The sequence below is a fragment of the Protopterus annectens genome, chromosome 2.part1 (assembly GCF_019279795.1).
Source record: "Protopterus annectens isolate FY-2018-M chromosome 2.part1, PAN1.0, whole genome shotgun sequence".
Lineage (NCBI taxonomy): Eukaryota > Metazoa > Chordata > Ceratodontiformes > Protopteridae > Protopterus > Protopterus annectens.
Window position 1 is genome coordinate 1,567,114,225 of NC_056729.1, and position 23,938 is coordinate 1,567,138,162.

Consider the following 23,938-nt stretch of genomic DNA (forward strand, 5'->3'; position numbering starts at 1 on the left):
TTGTGTTCTAGTGTTATTATCAAAAAACAGTTGCTTAACAGCAATCTTTCTAAACTTGTGTATATTATCGAGGTAATCCCTTATTTTCTGCTTAGCATTCTGGAGTTGATCCTCTTCTTGTTCTGTGAGATTCCTTCTATTCTACAATACTTTAACATTTGTCAGTCCCTCTAAAGAATTAATGTTACTTCTTAACCATAGTTCCCTTTCTTTTATTTCCACCCTATTTTAAACTCCACCTTAATTTTATCCCACTCCCAACCTACATTTTCAGAAGTAATTTCCATCCTTTCGAACAACTCCTGAATAATCTCCACTACCCTTTCCTTTAATTCCTCTCTTTTCAACAGATAGTTGGGAAAACACCACTGCCTCATTTTTATTTCATTACCCTGTTGTTTTTATTTTATTTATTATTGCCACATGATCTGAAAAAGTAATTGGGTGCATGTTATCAAGACCTTCAATTAAATGCACATGTTCCTGTGTAATGTAAATTCTGTCTACCGTAGCCCAGTCTTTATATCTTGGGGAATAATATGTAAATTCACTCCTAATTCCTATTACTGAATTTACATCTTCCATACCAAATATTTTCATAAATGTCTTCAAAAACATACCCTCCTTTGTTGTAATTTCCCTTCTGCCCCCCCCCGACACATCTTCACTGCTGCAAATCAAATTCAAGTCCCCACCTATAAGTAATATTCCTTACTTCTGCGGTGGTACAGTGGTAGTGTTGTTGCCTCACAGCAAGAGGTTCTCCCGTTCGATTCTCGGCTGGAGTGCAGGGAGTGCCTTTTGTGTGGAGTTTACATGTCCTCCCCCCAGTTGGGTGGGCGTTCGAAAGACATGCGTAAATGGGCGTGCCTTCATTGAAGGTTGAATGTCGAGCTGGCACCTCGGTGTTCGTCAAAATCTACTGCCAATCATTAGCAGACCGGAGTTCCGCTGTGGCGACCCCTAACCGGGAAAAGCCGAAAGACAACAACAACAATCTATAAGTAATATTGCTTGCTGAAAACTGATTATTTCTCCCAGAATTTTCTTAAGCTCCATTATAGCAATTTTAGGTGGAATATAAATATCTGCCAGTGTAATCCTCCTCCCTTGCCAGTATCCCCTTAGCACTACAAATATCCTATTATTATCTTTGTTATCCTCTTCTATCACTATTGGAGCTCCTGCTGCAATTAATACAAGTACTCCTCTTTTCCTTTGTCCCAGATATTCAGCTGAATAACCACCCTATAAACCTTTCTTTATCAAATTCACATGTTAATTTCTTTCCAAGTGTGTCTCCTGTAACACAACTATTTGCACTCTACATTTTTAAATATAGTTCACTATTCTTTCTTTTCTGTATATATCTGTGAGACCGTTAACATTCAAAAACTTGAAAGCATCATTGTATTAAAAAGTTATTATTCCCATCATTTATGTACAACACCTTTCTTTGTTAAATATCTAGTTCCAGCTTTTGTGTTACATGCATACACTTTTTGGCAGGTTGAACTTTTATATAGTGGTTTCTTGTCATATCTTTTTGAGCCTATGCCACATTACAAAACGTTTTGTTGTATTGAAAACCCACAAAAAAAACTAATACCCTCCTAAAATATATTAATTTAATACTAGCACACAAAACTATGTACATCTTCAAATATTGAAGTTTTACCTTCCTAAAAGGAACAAATGTCCCAAAATGACAGCCACACTCATAGACTTGAATTAACCTAAAAGAAAGGTTATCCATGCTAAGATGTATGGTGGCTTCTGTGCTTCTACTAAGAGCTAACTGGTTTTGTCTTATCTTTATAGCTCTCCCACCTGGGAAACTCCTGAATGTTTTCAGAGAACATTATCTCCTAGCCAGCTTCTATTTTCCTTGTTTTCCCTAACCAATCACTCTCCACCAAACTATAACCAATGTCTCATTATTAGATTGTCTCCATGGAGACATGAGAACCAGGCAGTCAATTTCCTCTTTATCAGATCGTTCCATGGAGACATAAGGGCCAGATAAAGAATTGCTACTAAGCATACATTCATTTGTTAGAAAAAAGCCTCATAAGATTCACTATTCTATTTCATGTACTTGCTTTCTCTTAAAATTTGTTATTAAATCAAAGGCCCTTAATCCAGTTATTCCCCATGCAAAAATGAGAAAAAGCATATTCATTTTTCTTTTGTCATGCTCTTTTAACCAGGCTTTTTTTTTAATTGCAGTGCCTACATTTCTTAAAACTGAACAAGAAGAGAGAAGGGAGAAAGAAAGGAAAAAAATAATAGCAGTACCTATTTACAATCCCAATTACACTTAAAATAACTAAGGAAACTTCATAGCATGTAAAGAAAAGCATACACCACAAAAACAGTACTATTAAGAAAAAAAGTTTTCTTTACTTACAGTTAACTTTCTCCCCTCTCTTCCCCTCCCGAAAGCATTTTTCTGAACATTAATGACATGATGTAGGGCATATACTTTAGAGTCCCCCACAAGTTCAACAAATTCTGAAAAAGTTCAATATTTCCATATTTTCTTTCACAAATATAATTATTGCATCATAATCCCACATTAAGTTACTGGTTTTATTACTGTTCATCTCCATCTCCAAATTCTTGTCTCTGCTTCATTTTGAGCATACTCTCGATTCTTCTAGTCAACCCTCGTGGTCCTTTCCTTCTCTCCAACATTTTCCATTGAAACAGTGGAAAAGGTTTCACAGGTACAGTTTTTCCTGTGGTCCTTATTACCAGAAGAACATGAAGCAGAATCTCCCTTCTGTTTTACAGCTCATTTTTGTTGGACAAACTTTTTGTATTTCCTCCTTAGCCTATACTTCATCAAGAAATGATTTTGTCCCTCCAGGGAAAAATATCTTGAGGACAGTTGGATACAGCTGTTTGAATCTTACACTTGCATCTTGACATAGCTTGAATAGTGGGATGAATTTATTCCTCTTCTGCCCAGTGTACAATGAGTAATCATTCTATACAAACACTGCTGTCTCCCACTTTTAGTATTTTGTTCTTCTGCCATAGTTTTGTCAGAATCAATTCCTTCTGCTGGTAGGATTGCATCTCTACTATTAAAGGCCTAGGTTGCGTTCTCATAACCAGGTTTGGAGCATACACACAATGTGCTCTTTCGGCTAACATTTGCTGTGGAATACCAGTCTAGGTGCTTATTTGTGCTTTCATAAAATTAATGTAGTCTGTTCCTTCCAGCTTCTCTGGTATAGCTGAAAATCTCAGATTTTCCCTACATGTTCTGTCTTATTATTTTTAGAAAATCCTCATCCTGAGCAGTTTCATATTCAGCCAGCCTTTTCTTAATTTCAGCCTCTGATTTTTGCAGCATTATCATCTCATCTGAATATCTGTTTAAAGCATCTTCCATTTTTTTCCATCCTTTTGTTGTTTGTGTTGATATACTCCATCACTGTTTCATTTATTTTAACCAGGTCTGTGTGCAGTTGTGTTATATCTTCCTGTAGGTTACTGGAAGTCATGTCTGGAGGTTACACTGCTTTTTGCTGAACAGTTGTGAACTTTCCTACCTTACTTTTTGTAGCTGATTTTTTTTCCACGTGTTTTCTATTTTTTTCCTGGTATCCAGGTAGGACACTTATTAGCCAGTTACTTTAATTAACCCATAACCCAAAAGTCTTCTTGCTTTCCTCTGTTGAGTTTCTGTTCTGACACTGGCAGAGCTAGAGTTAAGCTGTTACTCAATGTGCAGCTATCTTGGAAGTCACAATGCCTTTACTTATGAAATGTGCTACAGTGATGGCTTTCCTCACCACTGTGGAAACTTGGTGGTCGAAGTTCAGATTACCCAGATCTCATACCACTGGGTTTGAACTTAAGGGGTGCTGTCAATAGTGTAATTAGCAGGGAGCAGCTTTCCAAAGGGAATAATTATGCATTTGTTTTGTGTTTGGCTTTAATTTGTGGCTTTGGCACCAATCATTGTCTGCGTTAGCTCCTTCTGCAGTATGTTAATATTGTTGGGGGACTCGGTGATTGAACCCAGTTTGAAATCATCAGTGAACCTGGTCAGCCATAGGCGATCTGCATTTGCCTGGTCTTCCGAGAAATAAATTATGAGCAGTAACAGGCCCAGCACAGATCCCTGTGGTATGCCGCTGGTGACTAGTCTACTGCTAGATGTGAAGTCACCAACCTTGAGAGTACATGTTCTGTCAGTGAGCCAAATGGCTACCCATCTAGTGACGTAAGGGTCAGTTCCCAGTTGGGAGAGTTTCTCTATAATACCTGAGTGGGGAACTATGTCAAATGCTTTGTTTAGGTCAAGGTAGGCAGTATGCACTATCTTTCCCACATCCAGAGCTTTGGTGACTTTCTCAAAAAAGGCTACCATGTTCAAGAGGCATGATCTACACTTCATGAATCCAAACTGAGTTGGTTCTAGAGTTTGAAGATCGCCTATGTCCTTGCTGATAAGGTCCATAATGATGCTTTTCATGTCCTTGCAGATGAGGCTAGTCAGGCCTATGGGTCTAAAGTTCCCAGGGTTGGATGATGGCCCCCTTCGTGCAGGAAGATTACTGTTGCTGTTCTCCTATTTGTTGGAACATAGTCAGTTCTCAGACTGTAGTTAAAGAGGGCACCAAATGGGTCTGAGACCGGTTTTAGACTGTTTAGTATGCAACCTGGGATATTATCTGGTCCCATTGAAGGTGTATTTTTTGGCTTTGGAGAGTGCAGATATGACCGGTTCTCTAGAGATAATAGGTTGAGGAATGGTGACAAGTATGCTTTGGGGTATGGCTGGCAAGGACAGGGGGTGAAGTTTGCACCAAATCTGTCAGCTAGCAGGTTGGCAATTTCCTCAGATATAGTATGACTGGTACCATCCACTACCAGTTCAGCACATAGTTGGGCATTCCCTTTCAGATTTCGGACATAGTTAAAGAATGCCTTGTGATTATCCTTAGCTAGGGATGCTATTTTAGCTTCTTAATTAGCTTTGGAGGACTTGATAAGATTTCTGATTTGTTTGTTTAAGCTGTGGAGGGAATTCTTCCTCTTCTGAGTCAGTTCTCTCTTTTTTTAGAGATCATTTTTTTCCTCTTGTTATATAACCTGTTTATACTTGATGTCCACCAGGCCAGTTTGTTTTTTTCAGGAGGACCTAGTTTTGATCTGATAAGGTACAGCTGAGAATTATACAGCTGCTTAAGTAGTTATACAGGGCATCTGCAAATATCTCTGCATAGGAGTCAGTGTTGTCAGTGATTGAGGGGGGTTTGAAAATTTTTATACCACCACTTAGTAGGCGGTAGTTTGTTTTGGAAAAACTTTTTTGTTTTTTTGTTCCTGGACGGGTGTCAGGTCTTACAGATACGTTGAACGAGACTGATTTATGGTCTGAATTTACCAGGAGGGCATCACACAGGGGGAGTTGATGAGTACTACATCTAGGACATTTGAGCCCCTTGTGAGGGTAGTGACTATCTGTTCCAGAGTATTTGTATTGACAAAGTCCAAGAACCTCTGGGCAAGCATGTTTGTGGTTATATATGTTTCCCAGTCAATTGAAGAATAGTTAAAGTCACCCATACTGTATGGCAAGTGACTCCAGTAATTCCAGGTATGCGGTATGCTTTTCATGGTCCATGGTGGGGGACCTATACCTAGCAATGATGAGGTAGGGTGTTTTGCCTAAAGTTAACTGGACATGGAGTAGTTTGAGAGAGTCACATTGTGTGACCAGTCTCGAGGTGTACTTGACCTTAATGAAGATGGATACACCACCACCTTTGGTTCTTTCATGGTCAGTTTATGGTCTGAATGTGTGGAAGGTATTGCAGCCTTGCATGGCCGGAATGCTCTCTGCAGCTTTGAATTATGTCTCAGTGACTGCGCAGATGTCAGCATCTTCCAAGATGAGGAGTGCTTCCAGGGAGTTCAGTTTCCTATATAGACTCGTAGCATTAAGCTACAGAACCCTGAGTTTATCTAAAGAGGATTTTGTTACATTGGGAGTTTTGTTGTTGTGACATTGCCTAAAAAAGGCACTACAGGGAAGGCAAAAGCCTTTGCTAGTATCCAAAAGCCTAGAAGAGACAGGTGCAGACCATCTCTGGCAAGGCAGCATGGCCTGTCCACCATGTTTTCCCAGGCTGACTGATACTGGATCCCCTTGGACTGACACCAGAAGCTAAGCCAATTGCTAAAGTTGATCTTTTTTTGTTTATATTATGGCATCATCTTAGCTGAAGGTAGTATGCTGCTTAGGGCTAGGCTCATACCTGCCTGGGACACATAATCTGAGAGTTCAGTCATGTTTCTCTTCATATAGTCCAGAGAGGTACATCTCAAGTCATTCACCCCAACATGGACTATGACAGAATCATACCTGTAGTTGTTGTTGAGTGACTCGAGTGCTTGCATGACTTGATGGAGCCTGGTACTTGACAGGCAGCTAACAGTGACCCTTTCCTTGTCCAGCCTGGTGAGAAGGACATCTGTGTGTCTCACTATGGAGCTTCCTATGACCAGTACATTTGGTTTTGAGGTGTTTTGCCTTAAAGGCTTGTTTGCTGAGACACTGGTGTGTGTTTATTATGTGGAGTGGTTTCTATTTGCTTTGCAGTGTGTGCAAGTGGTTTACATTTGGGAGGTCTCCAATCTTTTGGTAGACTTTTAATGAGTACCTCCGTATATGTGGGTTTATGTGTCAAGTCCTTATTTTGTGTGAGAGGTGAACTATGTGTGCTGACAAGCTGTCTGATGTCTGGTTTGTCATTATGTGAGAGTATTGCCTCCAATTTCACAGTGCAATTACATCTCTCACACAGAGTGCTTGTTTTAGGAGTAAGTGGTTGTCAGTCTAAATGAGACAATTGCTACTTTGCCTCAGGATGACCATGTCAATCAGGCTGGCCGTGGAGATGATGGGAATCTGCCCGTCCATTATAGCAGGTTTTTACTGTATGTACTATTGGGGAAGTGAGTAGGCTAGTGTGACCAAATTATGCACTAGGACTACCAAAGGGGCTTATTCTTGTGAAGGCTAGGGATGATATGTGCGGAAACATGCTCAGTGTGCAGCTGAATTGCTCCTAGTGCAGCAGGAACGCTTGGAAGGGTTCCAATGACAGTTGTCTAGGGAAAAACTAAGTTTCAAGGGTTATGTGTCTATACAGGGCACCCCCCGCATGAACAGCAGCAACTCACAACAAGCTGACATAAACACTTTTAAACTTAGATTGGTACAAAACCTGTACGGAGGCTGAGATTGAACACTGTTGTCAGGGGCGTGGATAAATTGCACTTCATGTTACTTAAGATGCTTCCAGGGCTAGTGTAAGGACCCATTGGTGCAGTATTTTTTAAGCATTTGATAGCACTTTTAAGGCTTGGTCTTGTGTGATAACTGGAGGCAAGTCAGTTTTGAGTATATGTTGAGGGACAAATGGAGGGGAGAGAGGAATAAAGTTAGAACAAAATTTAGTGGCCAGTAGGTTCACTATATGTTCAGTCTCATAAAAAGTAACATCATTATTAATCAGCTCAGCACATTGCTATATTCTGCTTTTAAGATTGCAAACATAACTAAAAAAATGCCTTGTGATTATATTTGGCTTTGATAGCTATTTTAACCTCGAACTTGGCTTAAGTGGATTTCATTAAGCTCCTGAGTTGTTTGCTTATTTTAGTGACAAGGGCTCTAACATTCTGGAAATTTCTCTTTTTATTTTTGGTCAAAATTATTTCCTTTAATTATAAAGCTTGTTGATATTATGGTTACACCATGTGGGTTTGTTTCTGGGGTTTACCCTGCACTTGTTCCTATGGGTTACAGCTGCCATCTATACAGCTGTTTACATGCTGGTATAGAGTGATGGTGTACGTTTCTGAGTATTCAGTGGAGTTAACTGGGCTTTTGGGGGATTTGAAGTTTACCAATGTATCACTTAGAAGAAGGTAGTTTGTCTAAGTACCTTGATCCCTGGTTCCAGTTTTATTTTGAAGGATACTGCTTTATGATCGGACCTAACAAGTGGTGAAGATATGCAAGGGACGATGGAAGATGCTCCCATATCAGTAAGGACAGGATCCAAGATGCTAGTCCCCCAAGTCAGTATTCTGACTAATTATTCCAGGGCATTTCTATTGACAAAGTCCAGTGCTTATGCACTAGTGTGGGTGTACGTTTCCCAGTCTATAGTCGGATTGTTTAATTCACCTAGAAAATGGTACTGGGTTTAATACTGAGTGATTCTAGTTCCTGAAGAGAGGCACCATGGCTTTCTTGTGTCATAGAGGAAGTTCTATAGCCAGGTAATATACGGTATGGGACTCTTCTGATAGTTACTTGGACATGAAGAAGGTCTAGTGCATCCTGCTATTTACCAGCATTGATGTGAATCTCTTCTGCAGGGCGGCTGCGGTGGTGCAGCGGTTAGTGTTGCCGCCTCACAGCAAAAGGTTCTCCAGTTCAATCCTCAGCTGGGGTGCCTTCTGTGCGGAGTCTGCATGTCCTCCCTGTGGTCGCATGGGTTTGCTCTAGTTTCCTCCCACATCCCAAAGACATGCTGTAGGTGGATTGGACACTTTAAATTGGCTCTAGGCGTGTGTGTGTGTGTGTGTGTGTGTGTGTGCGTGTGTGTCTTCTGTGGAAGGTTGGGCACCGGGCTGGCAACTCAACACTGTAAAAACTCCACTGCCAGTTATGAGCAGACAGGTGAGCTCAGGGCTGACAAGCACAACTGCAAAGCCAAAATCATTATGCGATCCCTGGATATGCTTAAAGGCCTTAGTTCATAGGTTGGTACTAGGCTATCGGCCCTTGGGCCTATACAAGCCTAGCCATAACAATTCCCTGGCTATTTCTTCCAACACTATTTACTTCCCTGGAGTCCTTTCTAGCAGGGCGACTGACGTGATCCCCGGGGTGAATTTCCTTTCTCCCATCCAATCATCAAGGTTCCTTTTAAAGACGGCCAAAGAGGCGCTCTGCTTGACATGTATGGGCAGTCTATTCCAGAGTCTGGGGAGTCTCTGGGTCAGGAACCTATCCCTCCAGCATGTTTTGTTTATTGTGATGACAAGATTTAGATCCCTGGAGCGTGTGGCTCTGAGGGATTGGGATTTCTTTAAGTGTAGCATGTCCAACAGCTCTGGGTTTGACATGGCCTTGTATGTTATGCAGAGATAGCCTTGGAGTAGATGATATGCGACAGAGTATAGTTGGAGTTTTTTAAGGCGGTCAGCATAGGCCATCTGCTTTAGGCCTGTGATTCTTTTAGTGAGGTATTTCTGTGGCTTTTCCAGTTGTTGCAGATGTCTTGAGAGGTACATACCAAATGGGGTGTTGTATTCTATAATGGGTCTAATGAGGGATGAGTACAGTGGGACAATTACCTCCTTTTTTCTCGATGAAAAGCACTTAGTGATGAGGTGTGCCACATAGAAAGGTTTCCTGACTGTTGTGGCGATGTGGTTATTGAAGGTGAGACCACTGTCCACCTGTGTCCCTAAGTCTCTTATCACACTTTCGGTGTTTAGTGTACTGCCACCTATGTGATAATTCCCGGGTACATGTTTTTTCCCAAAGGGGATAACTATACATTTCTTGGCATTGAGCTTGAGCCCATGGCTCTGGCACCAAGCATCTGTTTCTGTAAGGCCCTTTTGTAGAGTATCCACATCATTTGGGGATTCAATAATGGCTCCCAGTTTGCAGTCATCTGTGAACTTTGTTAGCCAGAGTCCCTTAGTGTTGGCCTGTACTTCAGAGAAGTAGATGTCAAATAAGAGAGGTCCCAGGACTGAACCCTGAGGTACTCCACTTGTCACTTGTCTGGAGCTGGATTTGGAGTCAGCTACTTTTACAGTGTGGGTTCTGTCAGTAAGCCAGTTGGCAACCCATCAAGTGACGTAGGGATTAATGCCCAGCTTAGTAAGTTTAACTATGATTCCAGAGAGGGGGATGGTGTCAAAGGCCTTGGCGAGGTCCAGATAGGCTGTGTGGACTGCCTTACCCTTGTCCACGGCTCTGGAGACTGATCTGAAGAAGTCAATAAGGTTCAGGAGACAAGATTGGCCCTTCACGAACCCAAACTGGGTGGGGTCCAATGTTTTAAGGTTGCCAATGTCTTTGTTTATAAGTTCCATGATAATACGTTCCATGGCCTTGCAGATCAGGCTTGTCAGACTGATGGGGTGGTAGTTCCCGGGATCCAAGGTGGATCCCCCCTTGTGGAGTGGGATAACTGTAGCCGTGCGCCACTCAGTGGGCACGAAGCCTGAGGAGAGGGTATGACTAAACAAGACACTTAGGTGAGGTGCCAGTTCATTTTGTAGTTCATGTAGTACACAGCCCGGGATGTCATCTGGTCCCATGGATGCTGTATTCCTAGCTTTGGAGAGTGCGTTTTTTACCTGTGCGGCTGTTATTACCACAACTTGGCAATCTTCCAGTATTGAGATGGGCCATTTAGGGGGTGAGAGTGGGGTGAAATTGGCACTGAATCGATCTGCCAGGATATTGGCAATATCCTTGGGATCAGTATATTTAATGCCATTCTGTTGTAGCTCAGAGCAGATCTGAGCATTGCCATTTAGATTCTTGACATAGGTATAGAATGCCTTATGGTTGTCTTTGGAATCTTTGGCAATTTTATTTTCATAACTAGCTTTGGAGGATTTTATGAGGGATCTCAGTTTCTTACTGAGGCTGGTAAGGGAGTTTTTTGCATCCTGGGATTTTCCTCTTTCCTGCAACAGTTTTTTCCTTTTGTTGTAAAGTTTGTTTATGGCAGGGGACCACCAGATTGGCTTCCTTTTTTTGGAGAAGAGCATCTTGGTTCTATTGGGATGACACGATTCATGCATGAGTGGATGTGCTCATACAGTGCCTTAGTGAAGGGTTCAGCAGTCGAACTTTCAGTTCCCGTCTGCATGGGTGTCATGAAGTTTGTAACTTCTGACTTGAGTAGCATGAAGTTTATTATGGAGGTTTCCTTACTGGGGGGGTGGGCTGGAATGTGGATGTTAAGGGTAATTAGATTATGGTCTGACCTGACTAACGAGGGGGTGACCATAGGTGTGGAGCATCGATTTCCCATGTTGGTAATGACCATGTCTAGGATATTGGAGCTCTTGGTGGGACTATGGATTAGTTGATCCAGGGCATTGGAATTTATGAATTCCAAGAACCATTGGGCAAAGGTGTTGGTGCATGAGTAGTTTTCCCAGTTAATGACAGGGTAGTTGAAATCACCCAGTATTAGGGTGTTTGGTTGTATATTAATATTTTCCAGTATGTTTAGAAAGGTGTAGTAAGAATCTTGGGGCATGGTAGGGGATCTGTAGCAAGCTACAGTTTGGATTCCAGTCTTACCTAGTGTTAGTTGCACCTGGAGAATTTCAGACGCAATGTGTTGGGCAACTAACCTGGTGGTGTGAATATCCTTGGTGAATATGGCAACTCCTCCATCTTTAGTGTTTCGATCCTGGTTTGGTAGCTGAAAAGTGTGATAAGAGTTACATCCCTTATCTTAGCTTCCAGAAGGCAGGACACTGTGACTTTCTCTTTTGTGATTTTGTAAGTGCAGAATCAGTAAGTTTAATTATAGTCACTAACTAATGGGTCTTTTCCACTATGGTTTGTTTTGATTTTAGAGATGGAACAAAGTTATTTATTTGCTTCCCTGTGACTTGTGCCTTGTAACTCTGTATATGGTGTAGTGCTTTGAAGCACATACAGAGTTAAAAGACTGCTGGGGTTGAACAGGCCAGTATCCTTGTGAAACTTCTGAGCTAGGGGTACACACTTACCACTTTACATGGAGAACTTTACTTCTAGTTTAAGTAAATACCTACATCTCTCACACTTGAAATCACTGACCTAATTAAAAGGAAATTGTTACTTCTTTCTTTGCTTCATCTCCCTGCCCCAGTAGAGAAAGTGACCATACTGCTGATCCCTGTATACACTATCCTCTAAATTCCCCATCCTATGAGGCATTAGATGGACCTTAAGCTTCTCATGTCTTTTTCAGGTGTCCAAGCTAAAACTCTCACATCTGAGCACTCCCTTACCTTAAGATCCTCTCGCAAGCAGTACATATGGTTTACTATAATTTTAGCGATAGTTACGAAGTCAAATCACTAACTAACGTGACCAGAACTTCTCAAGATGAGACTGATGAGCACCCGACTTGTCCCCCCCTTCTGGACCCATGTTAGCACTTGTTCCTGTGTCCATGCAGGTCAAGAGATCTAATGTTCAACATTGTTCTTACAAGTAGTGTTCCACCATTTTTGTCTTGCAACCTTCTGGTTGCATTATTTAGCAATTTAACATTGTGCGATTGTTAAAATGATAGTAAACCTTAAAGACAATGGCAGTGTGGGCCTTGGTTGATGATCTGGAAAATGTTGGACCATTTAAAAGTTTTAAGTTTTAGGCATCAAATATAGGAAATTTCTGTGATAAAAATTTAGACTGAGACCTAAATGTGTGAGTATCAGAAAACAAATGCAGTGCTGTTTTTTTTCCTCCAGGATTTGGCATGTAACACTGGAATATGCTGACAGCAGGTGCAGAAACCCCTGAGCACAGGAACTGGAGAATGCAATAATTTTGTGAAGAGGATGAGGGTACTCAGAAATAAAAATATCATTCATTATCCACAGCAGAGGGCTCCTAAGAGGCTAAATGAGGATTTTATGACTTTGGTGCAGTATAGCAAATATGGGTGCTTATCTAATCAGGCAGCCTTCTTGCAATCCAGTTGCCCGGCACAGCTGAAATATTACTAGCTGCAAATGTTGAATCTGATTAAATAAACACTGGTTATCATTGGTGCTTGAAATTATTATTATTTTTTTTAATTATTAAAAATAGGAATAAAGAAGTAAATAGAATTAGTGGGAACAGTGCAGAATAATGTTCACGAATAGGAGGGGTGAGGTTTAAGGAAAGGCAGTGATTGAACAATTTACTTAATGCTGGACTGAAAGACAGTTGTTATAAAGAAAGAAGACATGTGCAATGTATAATGTGTTTAAATAGAAATAATGTTGATATGGTTGGTTTTCTTTTCTATTAATGTATGTGTATATATGTGTTAAGTGATAATTTTTAAAGGTGTTTAAACCAAAAAAAATAGTAATGACTTAATCCTTCTTCAAAATATGCAGTGAATTTAAAGCACAGCTCAGTAAAACTGGTAAAGATGTCTTATTTTAAAATTTTCTATTCACTGTGCAACTCCATTTTTGTGGCAACAGTGTTGTGTACGGCAGTGAATCTGGCAGTTTTCCAATGTCCAGTGCAGTGAATATAAGCTATTCTTCATTATACTCTCTACTTAGTATGTTTAGTATGTATTTAATAGTCACCAAAAGGTCAGGGTTTTGCATTTTAATAGGAATATTCAAATTCAGTTATCTAGATTAACTTTTAAATCCTTACCTTCAGCAGTCTTTAAATATCAGTAATGGCAAGCTATTGATAGTATCATGAACTTTTGCATGTCTGCCCCCTTAGTGTTGCTTTTTTCCAGAAACTAATCAATTGAAAACTGATCTAGTTTGCGTTAAGGGAAAAGCTCTGTAAGTAAGAATTTTGGAGAGTTTGAGAGCAAAGGAGTACTTACTGTACAACGCGGACAGAGCCACTCGCCATTGGGTATTTCAGGAAGGGGTGGATTAAGGCAGTGGAGATGATATGATGAAGGACATGCATCACAGCATAGTAGTTCTCCTCCATCCTTACAGACCCGACAGAACTCCATATGATCATCTTCTTCTTCCTCTTCACCAGCCTCATCTTCTTCTTCATCGTCTTCCTTTGGCTCCCACTGGATTCCTTCTTTTTCCTATAATTAAAATACATTGTGCATTAGATGGCAATGCTCTTACCAAAAAAAAAAATCTGCTTAAATAGTAGAGTCTTAATCAAAAACAGATCACAAAGTTCAAAAATCATCAACTGGGACAGATAGTGATGCACAATGAAGAAATCAACCATCTCCCAGGCAAGGAATACACTTGAACAATTAACCTGACCATCACACTCACAAATGAAAAGACTAGAACAGTTTTATTTCCATTTTCTGGATGTTGATAAGTTGCACAAAGTAACATGTTTATGGCAACTATAAGTTACAGTGGAACTTCACTAAACTTACAGAGGTTGAAATTTAGCAGAAAATTGTAAATTTTTACTGGAAAAGCAGATATGCATTCAAAACTCTTGTTAAAATCAGAAAAAAAAAACAAACAAAGAAAAGAAAAAAAACAGGCCCCATGATTAGATGATTTAATGCTCAATTAAAAGTTTCATGCACATTTTCAGATATTACAATTATATCCAGAATGCTTCTGACAGAAACTGACAAGTGTTTCAGCCCAACATATGCATGAAAAGTGTCCATTTTTATCTAATTTATGTGAGATAACTGTCGCCGAAAACTGGTTACTAGTATAGGATATTGTGGCATCATATGATGCAGGTTACAGTATTCAGTAAAGAAAAACTCTGGTACAATTATTAGATCTAAATCCAATCCAAATGCCATAGCCACAGTCTCCAAATGAGTACTCTATATAAACTTAACCTTCACATATTCCCTGGTTACCAATGAAAAGATTCTTCTTTAGTGGACTCACTTATGGTAAATGTAACACAGTCAACAGAATACCTCAACTATGTGTTGTCTGCTATGCATTTCATGGTCACTGTGATGTAATTTGCATTGTTTGACTACCTAGCAGCCAAGTGGGAGAAAGACTATTAGAGGAGTTTTGGAGAAAAGCATTCACTGACTCAGAAGCGAACCATGGCTAAATGGGGCCCAAGGAAAGCTATTGGACCAGCTCCCCAACAGCAACTCCGATGTGCCATCACTTGGCTCTCTCCCCCCATCTACCATAAACGCTGTTCAAAACTGTTAGGGTGCACACTATTTTCTTCTTTAATTTTGACATCATTACACATATGTGGATTTAATTTACAGCTTAGAATTTAGTTATCCTTTTTGACCAGGTTAGTCATACAAGACTAATAGCCTCTTTTAAGGGGAGACCCAAGGTGGTATTTATTCTATTAGGGGAAATTTTGCCAGGGCATCAGGGAACTTCCCATACTTATCATTGTTGTGAGTGGAACCCATTTTACATGAGCACTTTCTATTTCTGTTCCAGGAGTGATAGGGGCCTGGAGAAACAGGGAGGCAGATGGAGAGAGAAGGAGATAATGAAATGGTGATAGGAATGGAGGACAAAGACAATACCAAGACCAGAGACTGCATGTAGGATTCTGAGGAGATGTTTCAAAGAAATCTGTTTGACTGAGATGAGTCAGCAAATGATGGATATGTAATTACAACCCTCCAGTCAGGAGGGTTGCAAGGTTGTTTACTTAAAGAAATGATGATGCAGAGTGAACCAGTAAAGGAAGGAGAGATTTCCTGGGGGACATTACGAAGAAAATACAAAAGGAGGATACATAGACAATCCTGAAGAATAGTGGTGAGACAGAAAAGAAAACATATGCAGAGAAAGTAAAAGAAGGCAAAAGAGGAGTAGCAAAAACAAAAAGTGCAGAACACAATGAAAAAAGGAAGCATGTGGTAAGGACTCAAAGAAGACAAATAAATGGCCATGTATGAAGTGTGGGACAATTTCATAGTTTCTTTGCGTGTAAACCAAAAGGTAAGAGCATTTATTCTTATTAAAAAATAAACATTTTGTGACATTATATTTCGGACTGTTGTTTCAATGGAAAATTTACCTGGAGAATATGAAAAAAAAAAGACTGTAACTCATGGAATCTTTATGAGATAAAAGCATTTAACAGGGAAACAAAAAAGAAAATTGATGAACACTTTTGAACAGAAGTGGAAAGAGAGACTTTAAAAGGACATTTGAAAAAGTTATGTAAAGAAAAATTGGACAGTGCAAAAGTAAAGTGGTTTAAGGAATGGAAGATGGGACTGTAATATTGTGTTAAAAATAGAGAACAAATTATATATATATATATATATATATATATATATATATATATATATATATATATATATATATATATATACACACCAAGCATGATAAATGCGGAGAGGAATGAGGTGTTATAAAATACTGGTGACAACCCCAACATGTTTTTGTGGAAAAGAAGGACATTTGATAAGTAACTATGATGAAAGAAAATATTATATTTCTGGGGAAATGGGACAGGATGCAAAAAATGTGAATTGCAATTTTATAAATGTAACAAAATTGGACATTTACGGACAAATTGTAAAATCAAGAGTAAGTTAAAAAAAAGAAGGAGAAGAAAATGTATAAACAGAAGGAATTTTAGAAGAAGTAGAAACAGAAGAAAAATTACATTAGAAAAAAATAATAAGAGAAGAAAACTCTGAAATAACGGATGAAGAAGGCATAAACCGGGATATAGTAAAAGAAAAAAAATTCTATTTTTGAAACAGTAAACATCAGAAAAGGAAAATTTAAAGGGACATGTACAAATGTACGAAAGAAAAAAAAAAGAAAGGAGATGGATGAAAAATAATATATACAGTTAATGGCTGGGGGTTGGTGTAATGTTTAAGATATTTGACCCACAGACACAAGGTACAGTGTTTGCCTCTCACCTTTGGGAGGGAAATTGGCTGGGATTAGAATGGCCCATTAAGGCAACTAGACTAGTAAGTAGCTAGGAACCTATGAAACCACAAATCTAAGAACAATGGAAAATAAAAATTTTAGAGTGCTTTCTGTAAATGTGTATAAGATTAATAATAAAGAAAGAATAGGGATTTTGGAGTGGTGTAATACATGTGATGTAGATGTAATTATATTAGAAGACACAATATTTTTTACAATGAAGAAAGATTACAAAGAGAAACTATGGGGAGGAAGAATAATCTGGAATTTGGGAACTGAGAGATGTTCTGGAACAGACATATTCTGTAGAAATACAGTAACAATATTAGATATGGAAGGTGGCCTAATGGTTAAGGTGCTTGCCTTACAAACACAATGTGCAGGGTTTGAGTCTCACAAGGGATAATTGGCTAGGCTTAAAATGGCTCGCAAGGGCAGTTAGCCTAGTACTAATCAAAGGGTGGGAGGTTGGCATAATGGTTAAGGTGTTTACCTTACAAGCATAAGGTGCAGGGTTTGATTCTCACATGGGGTAATTGGCTAGGCTGAAAATGGCTCACAAGGGCAGTTAGCCTGGTACTAATCTATAAACCTATATAACTTTAGCAAAAATGGGAAGATTAACCATTGTAGATTTAAAGTGAAAGAGCAAGTATACAGAATTATAACACTATATGTTTATACTCACAGTAAAGAAAGGAAAACTTACTTCATCAGATTTTAGATATATAGCGATACATATGAATGTTACAACAACAAGAGACTATGATTTAAGAGGCAAGCATGAAAAGAAAGGAAATGATATAATGAAAATGTTAGGAGTTATAAGATGTGGTAAGTTAAAACTTTGGGACAGAAATTTATGGACTTATAAAAAGGGTATTTAGAGAACTGAGATAGATTATTTTATAGTATCAGATGGTATAATTAAAGGAGAAGGGGATGTAGTTGAAACAGGATCTTCTGACCATCCTGCAATATGGCTAAAGACAAAGGAAAACAAGGAATATATAAAAATAGGCAAAATAATACACAGGATAAATGAAAAAGCATGGAATGAAGAAGGGAAGAGATTAGTAATACAGTTATGGAAAGATCATATTACTATGAGAACATTTTATAAAAACTGGTCTGAATGGTGGATGGTATTTAAGAAAAATATAAAACAATGTTTTATACTGTCAACATGATGTGAGAAAAGTAGGGAAAGAAAAATATAAAACAAGATATAATGATGCACTGGAAGATTTTAAAAAAGAATTATATGAAAAAATCAAGAAAAAAATAAAAGAATTGTTATTTAACCAAATATATTTTTACAAGGAAAGAGAGAAGTATCACATTAATAAAGCAGATAAGTAAAGGAAGATGGTAGTGTAATGAGAGAAATACAAAATGTAAAAGAGAAACAGAAAGGACTCCACAAAATATTATGAATATTGTAGTACAATATGTACAAGAAATGTTTAAAGGAAAAAAAACAAGGCAGTGAAAATAACATGGAAAGTGAAAACGTTAACAGAAAAACAGAATAAGGAGGTGGAAAAGGAGATTTATTGATATAACCTAGATAAAGTATTAGGACATGTAAATATACAGTTGGCGGCAGGACCAGAAGAAATAGTATATGAAATGTATAAAAATGTAATGGATTGGCAAAAAACTATTTTTTAAAGATTTTGAACGAATGGTTAAATGAAGGTCTTATGTATAAAGAATTAAACAGTGGAATACTTAAATTCAGATGGAAGAAGGAAGATAGAAGACAATTAAAAAAACTTGAGACTGAGAGTATTGAATAATAATGCTTATAGGTTCATAGGGTGGTACTAGGATATCGACCCTAGCGCCTATACAAGCCTAGCCATAACAATTCCCAGGCTATTTATTCCCACACTATTTACTTCCCTGGACCCCTGTCTAGCAGGGCAACTGACATGATTCCCAGGATGAATTTCCTTTCTCCCATCCAATCATCAAGGTCCCTTTTGAAGAGGACCAAAGAGGTGCTCTGCTTGACGTGTATAGTCAGTCTATTCCAGAGTCTGGGGAGTCTCTGGGTCAGGAACCTATCCCTCCAGCATGTTTTGTTTACAAGGTTTAGATCCCTGGAGCATGTGGCTGTGAGGGATTGGGATTTCTGTAAGTGTAGCATGTCCAACAGCTCTGGGTTTGGCATGGCCTTGTATGTTAAGCAGAGATGGCCTCGGAGTAGACGATATGTGACAGAGTATAGCTGGAGTTTTTTAAGGTGGTCAGCATAGGGCATCTGCTTTAGGCCTGTGATTCTTTTAGTGAGGTATTTCTGCGGCTTTTCCAGTTGTTGCAGATGTCTTGAGATGTACATACCAAATGGAGCATTGTATTCTATAATGGGTCTAATGAGGGATGAGTACAGTGGGACAATGATCTCCTTTTTTCTGGATGAAAAGCCCTTAGTGATGAGGTGTGCCACATAGAAGGATTTCCTGACTGTTGTGGCGATATGGTTATTGAAGGTGAGACCACTGTCCACCTGTGTTCCTAAATCTCTTATCACACTTTCGATGCTTAGTGTACTGCCACCTATGTGGTAATTCACGGGTACATGTTTTTCCCAAAGGGGATAACTATACATTTCTTGGCATTGAGCTTGAGCCCATGGCTCTGGCACCAAGCATCTGTTTCTGTAAGGCCCTTTTGTAGAGTATCCACATCATTTGGGGATTCAATAATGGCTCCCAGTTTGCAGTCATCTCCGAACTTTGTTAGCCAGAGTCCCTTAGTGTTGGCCTGTACTTCAGAGAAGTAGATGCCAAACAAGAGAGCTCCCAGGACTGAACCCTGAGGTACTCCACTTCTCACTTGTCTGGAGCTGGATTTGGAGTCAGCTACTTTTACAGTGTGGGTTCTGTCAGCAAGCCAGTTGGCAACCCATCGAGTGACGTAGGGATTAATGCCCAGCTTAGTAAGTTTATCTATGATTACAGAGTGGGGGATGGTGTCAAAGGTCTTGGCGAGGTCCAGATAGGCTGTGTGGACTGCCTTACCTTCGTCGACGGCTCTGGAGACTGATTCGAAGAAGTCAATCAGGTTCAGGAGACAAGATAGGCCCTTCACGAATCCAAACTGGGTGGGATCCAGAGTTTTAAGGTTGCCAATGTCTTTGCTTATAAATTCCATGATAATATGTTCCATTGCCTTGCAGACCAGGCTCATCAGACTGATGGGCCAGTAGTTCCCGGGATCCAAGGTGGATCCCCCCTTGTGGAGTGGGATAACTGTAGCTGTGCACCACTCAGTGAGCACGAAGCCTGAGGTGAGGGCATGATTAAACATGACACTTAGGTGAGGTGCCAGTTCATTTTGTAGTTCATGTAGTACACAGCCCATGGATGCTGTATTCTTAGCTTTGGAGAGTGCGTTTTTTACCTGTGTGGCCGTTATTACCAGAATTTGGCAATCTTACGGTATTGAGATGGGCCATTTAGGGGGTGATAGGGGGGTGAAGTTGGCACTGAATCGATCTGCCAGGATACTGGCAATATACTTGGGATCAGTATATTTAATGACATTCTGTTGTAGGTCAGAGCAGATCTGAGCATTGCCATTTAGACATAGTTAAAGAATTCCTTGTGGTCATCTTTGGAATCTTTGGCAATTTTATTTTCGTAACTAGCTTTGGAGGATTTTATGAGGGATCTCAGCTTCCTACTGAGGCTGGTAATGGAGTTTTATGCATCCTGGGATTTTCCTCTTTTCTGCAACAGTTTCTTCCTTTTGTTGTAAAGTTTGTTTATGAAAGGGGACCACCAGATTGGCTTCCTTTTTTTGGAGGAGAGCATCTTGGTTCTATTTGGGATGGCACGATTCATGCATGAGTGGATGTGCCCATACAGTGCCTTAGTGTAGGACTCAGCAGTCGAACTTTCAGTTCACTTCTGCATGGGTGTCATGAAGTTTGTAACTTCTGACTTGAGTAGCATGAAGTTGCCTTTGGAGAAGTTTTTTATGGAGGTTTCTTTACTGGGGGTTGGGGGTGGGATGTGGCTGTTAAGTGTGATTAGCTTATGGTCTGACCTGGCCAAAGAGGGGGTGACCATAGGTGTGGAGCATCGATTTCCCATGTTGGTAATGACCAGGTCTAGGATATTAGAGCCCTTGGTGGGACTATGGATTAGTTGATCCAGGGCATTGGAATTTATGAATTCATAGAAGGGCAAAGGTGTTGGTACACGAGTAGCAGGGTAGTTGAAATCACCCAGTATTAGGGTGTTTGGTTGTTTATTAATATTTTTCAGTATGTTTAGAAAGGTGTAGTGAGAATCTTGGGGCATGGTGAAGGATCTGTAGCAAGCTACACTTTGGATTGCTGCCTTACCTAGTGTTAGTTGCACCTGGAGAATTTCAGACGCGTTGTGTTGGGCAACTAACCTGGTGGTGTGAATATCCTTGGTGAATATGAACACTCCTCCACCTTTAGTGTTTCAATCCTGGTTTGGTGGCCGAAAAGTGCGGTAAGAGTTGCAGCCTGGTATTGCAGGGGTGCTCTCTGGAGCCTTGAACCAGGTCTCAGTTACTGCACAGATATTGATGTTCTCCATTTTTAGGAGTGCCTCGAGAGAGTGCATTTTGAGGTTTAGACTTCTAGCATTGAGTAGCATTACCTTCAGATTTTGCATGCTTGTACCTGTTACGGTGGTGGTTTTGTCCTTTGTACTTTGCCTATAAAGGCACTAAAAGGGTGGCAAGAGCCTTAGCCAGTAACCTGAATCCCAGGGGCGACAGGTGCAGACCATCTCTGGCAAAGCATTGTGGTCTGTCGATCATGTCGTCCCAGGCATACAGATACTGGATCCCCTTTGAATGACACCAGAAGCTTAGCCAATTGTTGAAGTCAACCATTTTGCCCTTATATTGTGGTATAATTCTGGGCGAAAGCAGGATGCTACTCAGAGCTAGGGTCATACCTGCCTGGGCCACATGATCCGAGAGCTCTTCCATGTCTCTTTTCATGTAGTCCAGGGAGGTATGTCTCAAGTCATTCACTCCAACATGGACAATGACAGAGTCATATTTGTACTTGTTGTGGAGTGACTTGAGTGCATGAGTTATTTGGTGGATCCTGGCACCCAACAGGCAGCTTACTGCAATTTTCCCCTTTATTAGCCTGGTGAGTGGGACATCAGTGTGCCTGACTATAGAGTCACCTATGACTAAAGTGTTAGGTACATTGTCTTGCCTTAGGAGCTGTTGCTGGGTGGCACACTGGTGTTGTGAGCTATGTGACACTTTGGTTGTGATTGGTGTTTGTTTGCGTTTCAGCTTTGGAGGTCCTTGTTGCTTGGGCAGGTTACAGTTAAGGGTCTCCACATATGTGGATTTAGTATTGCTATGTGTGGGTGTTGGTGGTGTGAGTTTAGAAGGGCTATTTGTTGCTTGAGGTGTAGTGTGGGTGTTAACCTTCTCCTCCTGACTGTCGAGCACAATCTTGGGTGGAGAGAGCTTTGCTTCCAGTTTGGCTATGTAAGTGCATCTCTCAAAGGTTGTAGTGTTGGGTGGTAGGAGGAGAGGGTTGTCTGTGTACATGAGGCAATTGCTGCATTGCCCCAGTATGCCCAGATTCACCAGGTGGACAGGAGAAATCACAGGAAGCTGACCCTTGGACATGCCTGGTTTGGTGCTTTTTTTTGTAAAGTACAAGAGCTGTTTTCCCTTACCTTAGCAAGGTGCTTTGCAATTATAGACTGTTTAGTTCCTATGATTAATTTCTCCTTATTAACAAGGAGAGTTGAGTGCTTGTATCAGTTTAAGGCTTCCTAGCGCTTTCCAGCAGGCATTAGAGCAAGTGCTAGTCACAGGGATGCTTAAAGGTAAGATTAAAAAAAAATGGTCTAGCCTAAACACCGCAGTGTGCACTAGAGAAGTTAGATGTGAAAGTAGGTAACTTAAGTTTTACCTGTCTAAAAAGTTAAGTTTTAGTGGAGAGTCTCTATTTTTAAAACAGCACGAGAGATTGAAATGAGGTGATCACTTTTGTATTCTGGTACTATGGAATACAGTAGAATGGCCAATAAATTTAAATAGTTGAAGGGGAGTGATTTCACAAAATGACAATTTTGTGCTTACTCACACAAGCCAGTGAAAGCAGAGAGGAAATGAGATATATGGTCAAATTAACATAAGAGGCAGGCAACTAAAAAGACAGTGGTATTTAAAAACATGACAGTGACAGGGTGGAGGGAGGGGATTTCTGCCTGACTCACAAGAGACAGAGCTGTGGTGTCTTTTGAAGTTTTGATATGCAGTTAAAAGCAGAATACAAGCAAAACACAAGGTAAAGAAAAGAGATCTTTATGAAAATAATACAAAACAGATTTGAAACTAAAATGGAAAATATTATGGAAGATAGTATATGTAGCATAAAAGGGAAGCATTGTCTAGAATTATTAATGATAGTTAGAGAAATTGTAGATGATGTTATGAAAAGAATAGAAGCAAAACTCATGACAGGAGACCTTAATAAGGCATTTGATACATTTGGACATAAAATCTTATGGGTAATAATGAAAGAATATAATATAAGTGAGAAAGTTAGAAAACTATCTATGCCAGCTTATAGTAATAATACAGTAAAAATACTTGTAAATGACTGGTTAACCCAAGAGGTGCGCATGAAGAGAGGTAAAAGACCAGGATGCCCAATGAGTTATATACTCTTTATATTAGCTATGAATGTGATACTATGTGAAATAAATTACAAAATGAATGAAGTATATAACTGAAAGAATTCCAGTCATGTTAACATATGCAGATGGCATTATAATAATTGAAAAAAACTAAATTTGGACAAAAGAAGTAATAGTTTGCAAAAATGAGTGTCTATGGGTGATAGGGATGACTTTAAATAAAGAGAAAAATAAATGTTTAGGTGATGTAGTAAAGATAGGGGGTGTATATTTTACAATGAATGACATTTCTGTGTTAAGTATATATAAAGATGTTAGTAGAATTCAATGGGAAAAAGACAATAGAATAAATAAAAGAAACCTGTCTTTTCTGGAAAACATATAAATTATCATTCAGAAAAAAAGGTTTATTTGATAAATTCAGTAATAATATGAAAACAGCATACTTAGCAAATGCATTTCTGCTGTCAACAGTATTTGAAAAGGAATTATTGCAGACAGTTTTTCATTTACATGGGGTTCTAGATTAAACCCATTAAAAAGATAAGTTTTGCATCTAAACAAAAAGAAAGGTGTTTTAGGGTTAATTAACCCAGTGGTATATGCTACGTCAT

At 39.6% G+C, this 23,938-nt stretch overlaps 1 protein-coding gene across 3 annotated transcripts in view; it reads right to left on the bottom strand.

Moving 5' to 3' along the window:
- Positions 1–23,938, bottom strand: part of CHD5 (chromodomain helicase DNA binding protein 5) — a 2,140,358-nt gene that overhangs the window by 1,584,247 nt on the left and 532,173 nt on the right. For all 3 annotated transcript variants that reach the window (XM_044063016.1, XM_044063014.1, XM_044063013.1), the window contains exon 7: positions 13,644–13,865. In XM_044063016.1, coding sequence (XP_043918951.1) covers positions 13,644–13,865 — 222 coding nt within the window. The remainder of the gene's footprint in view (positions 1–13,643; positions 13,866–23,938) is intronic.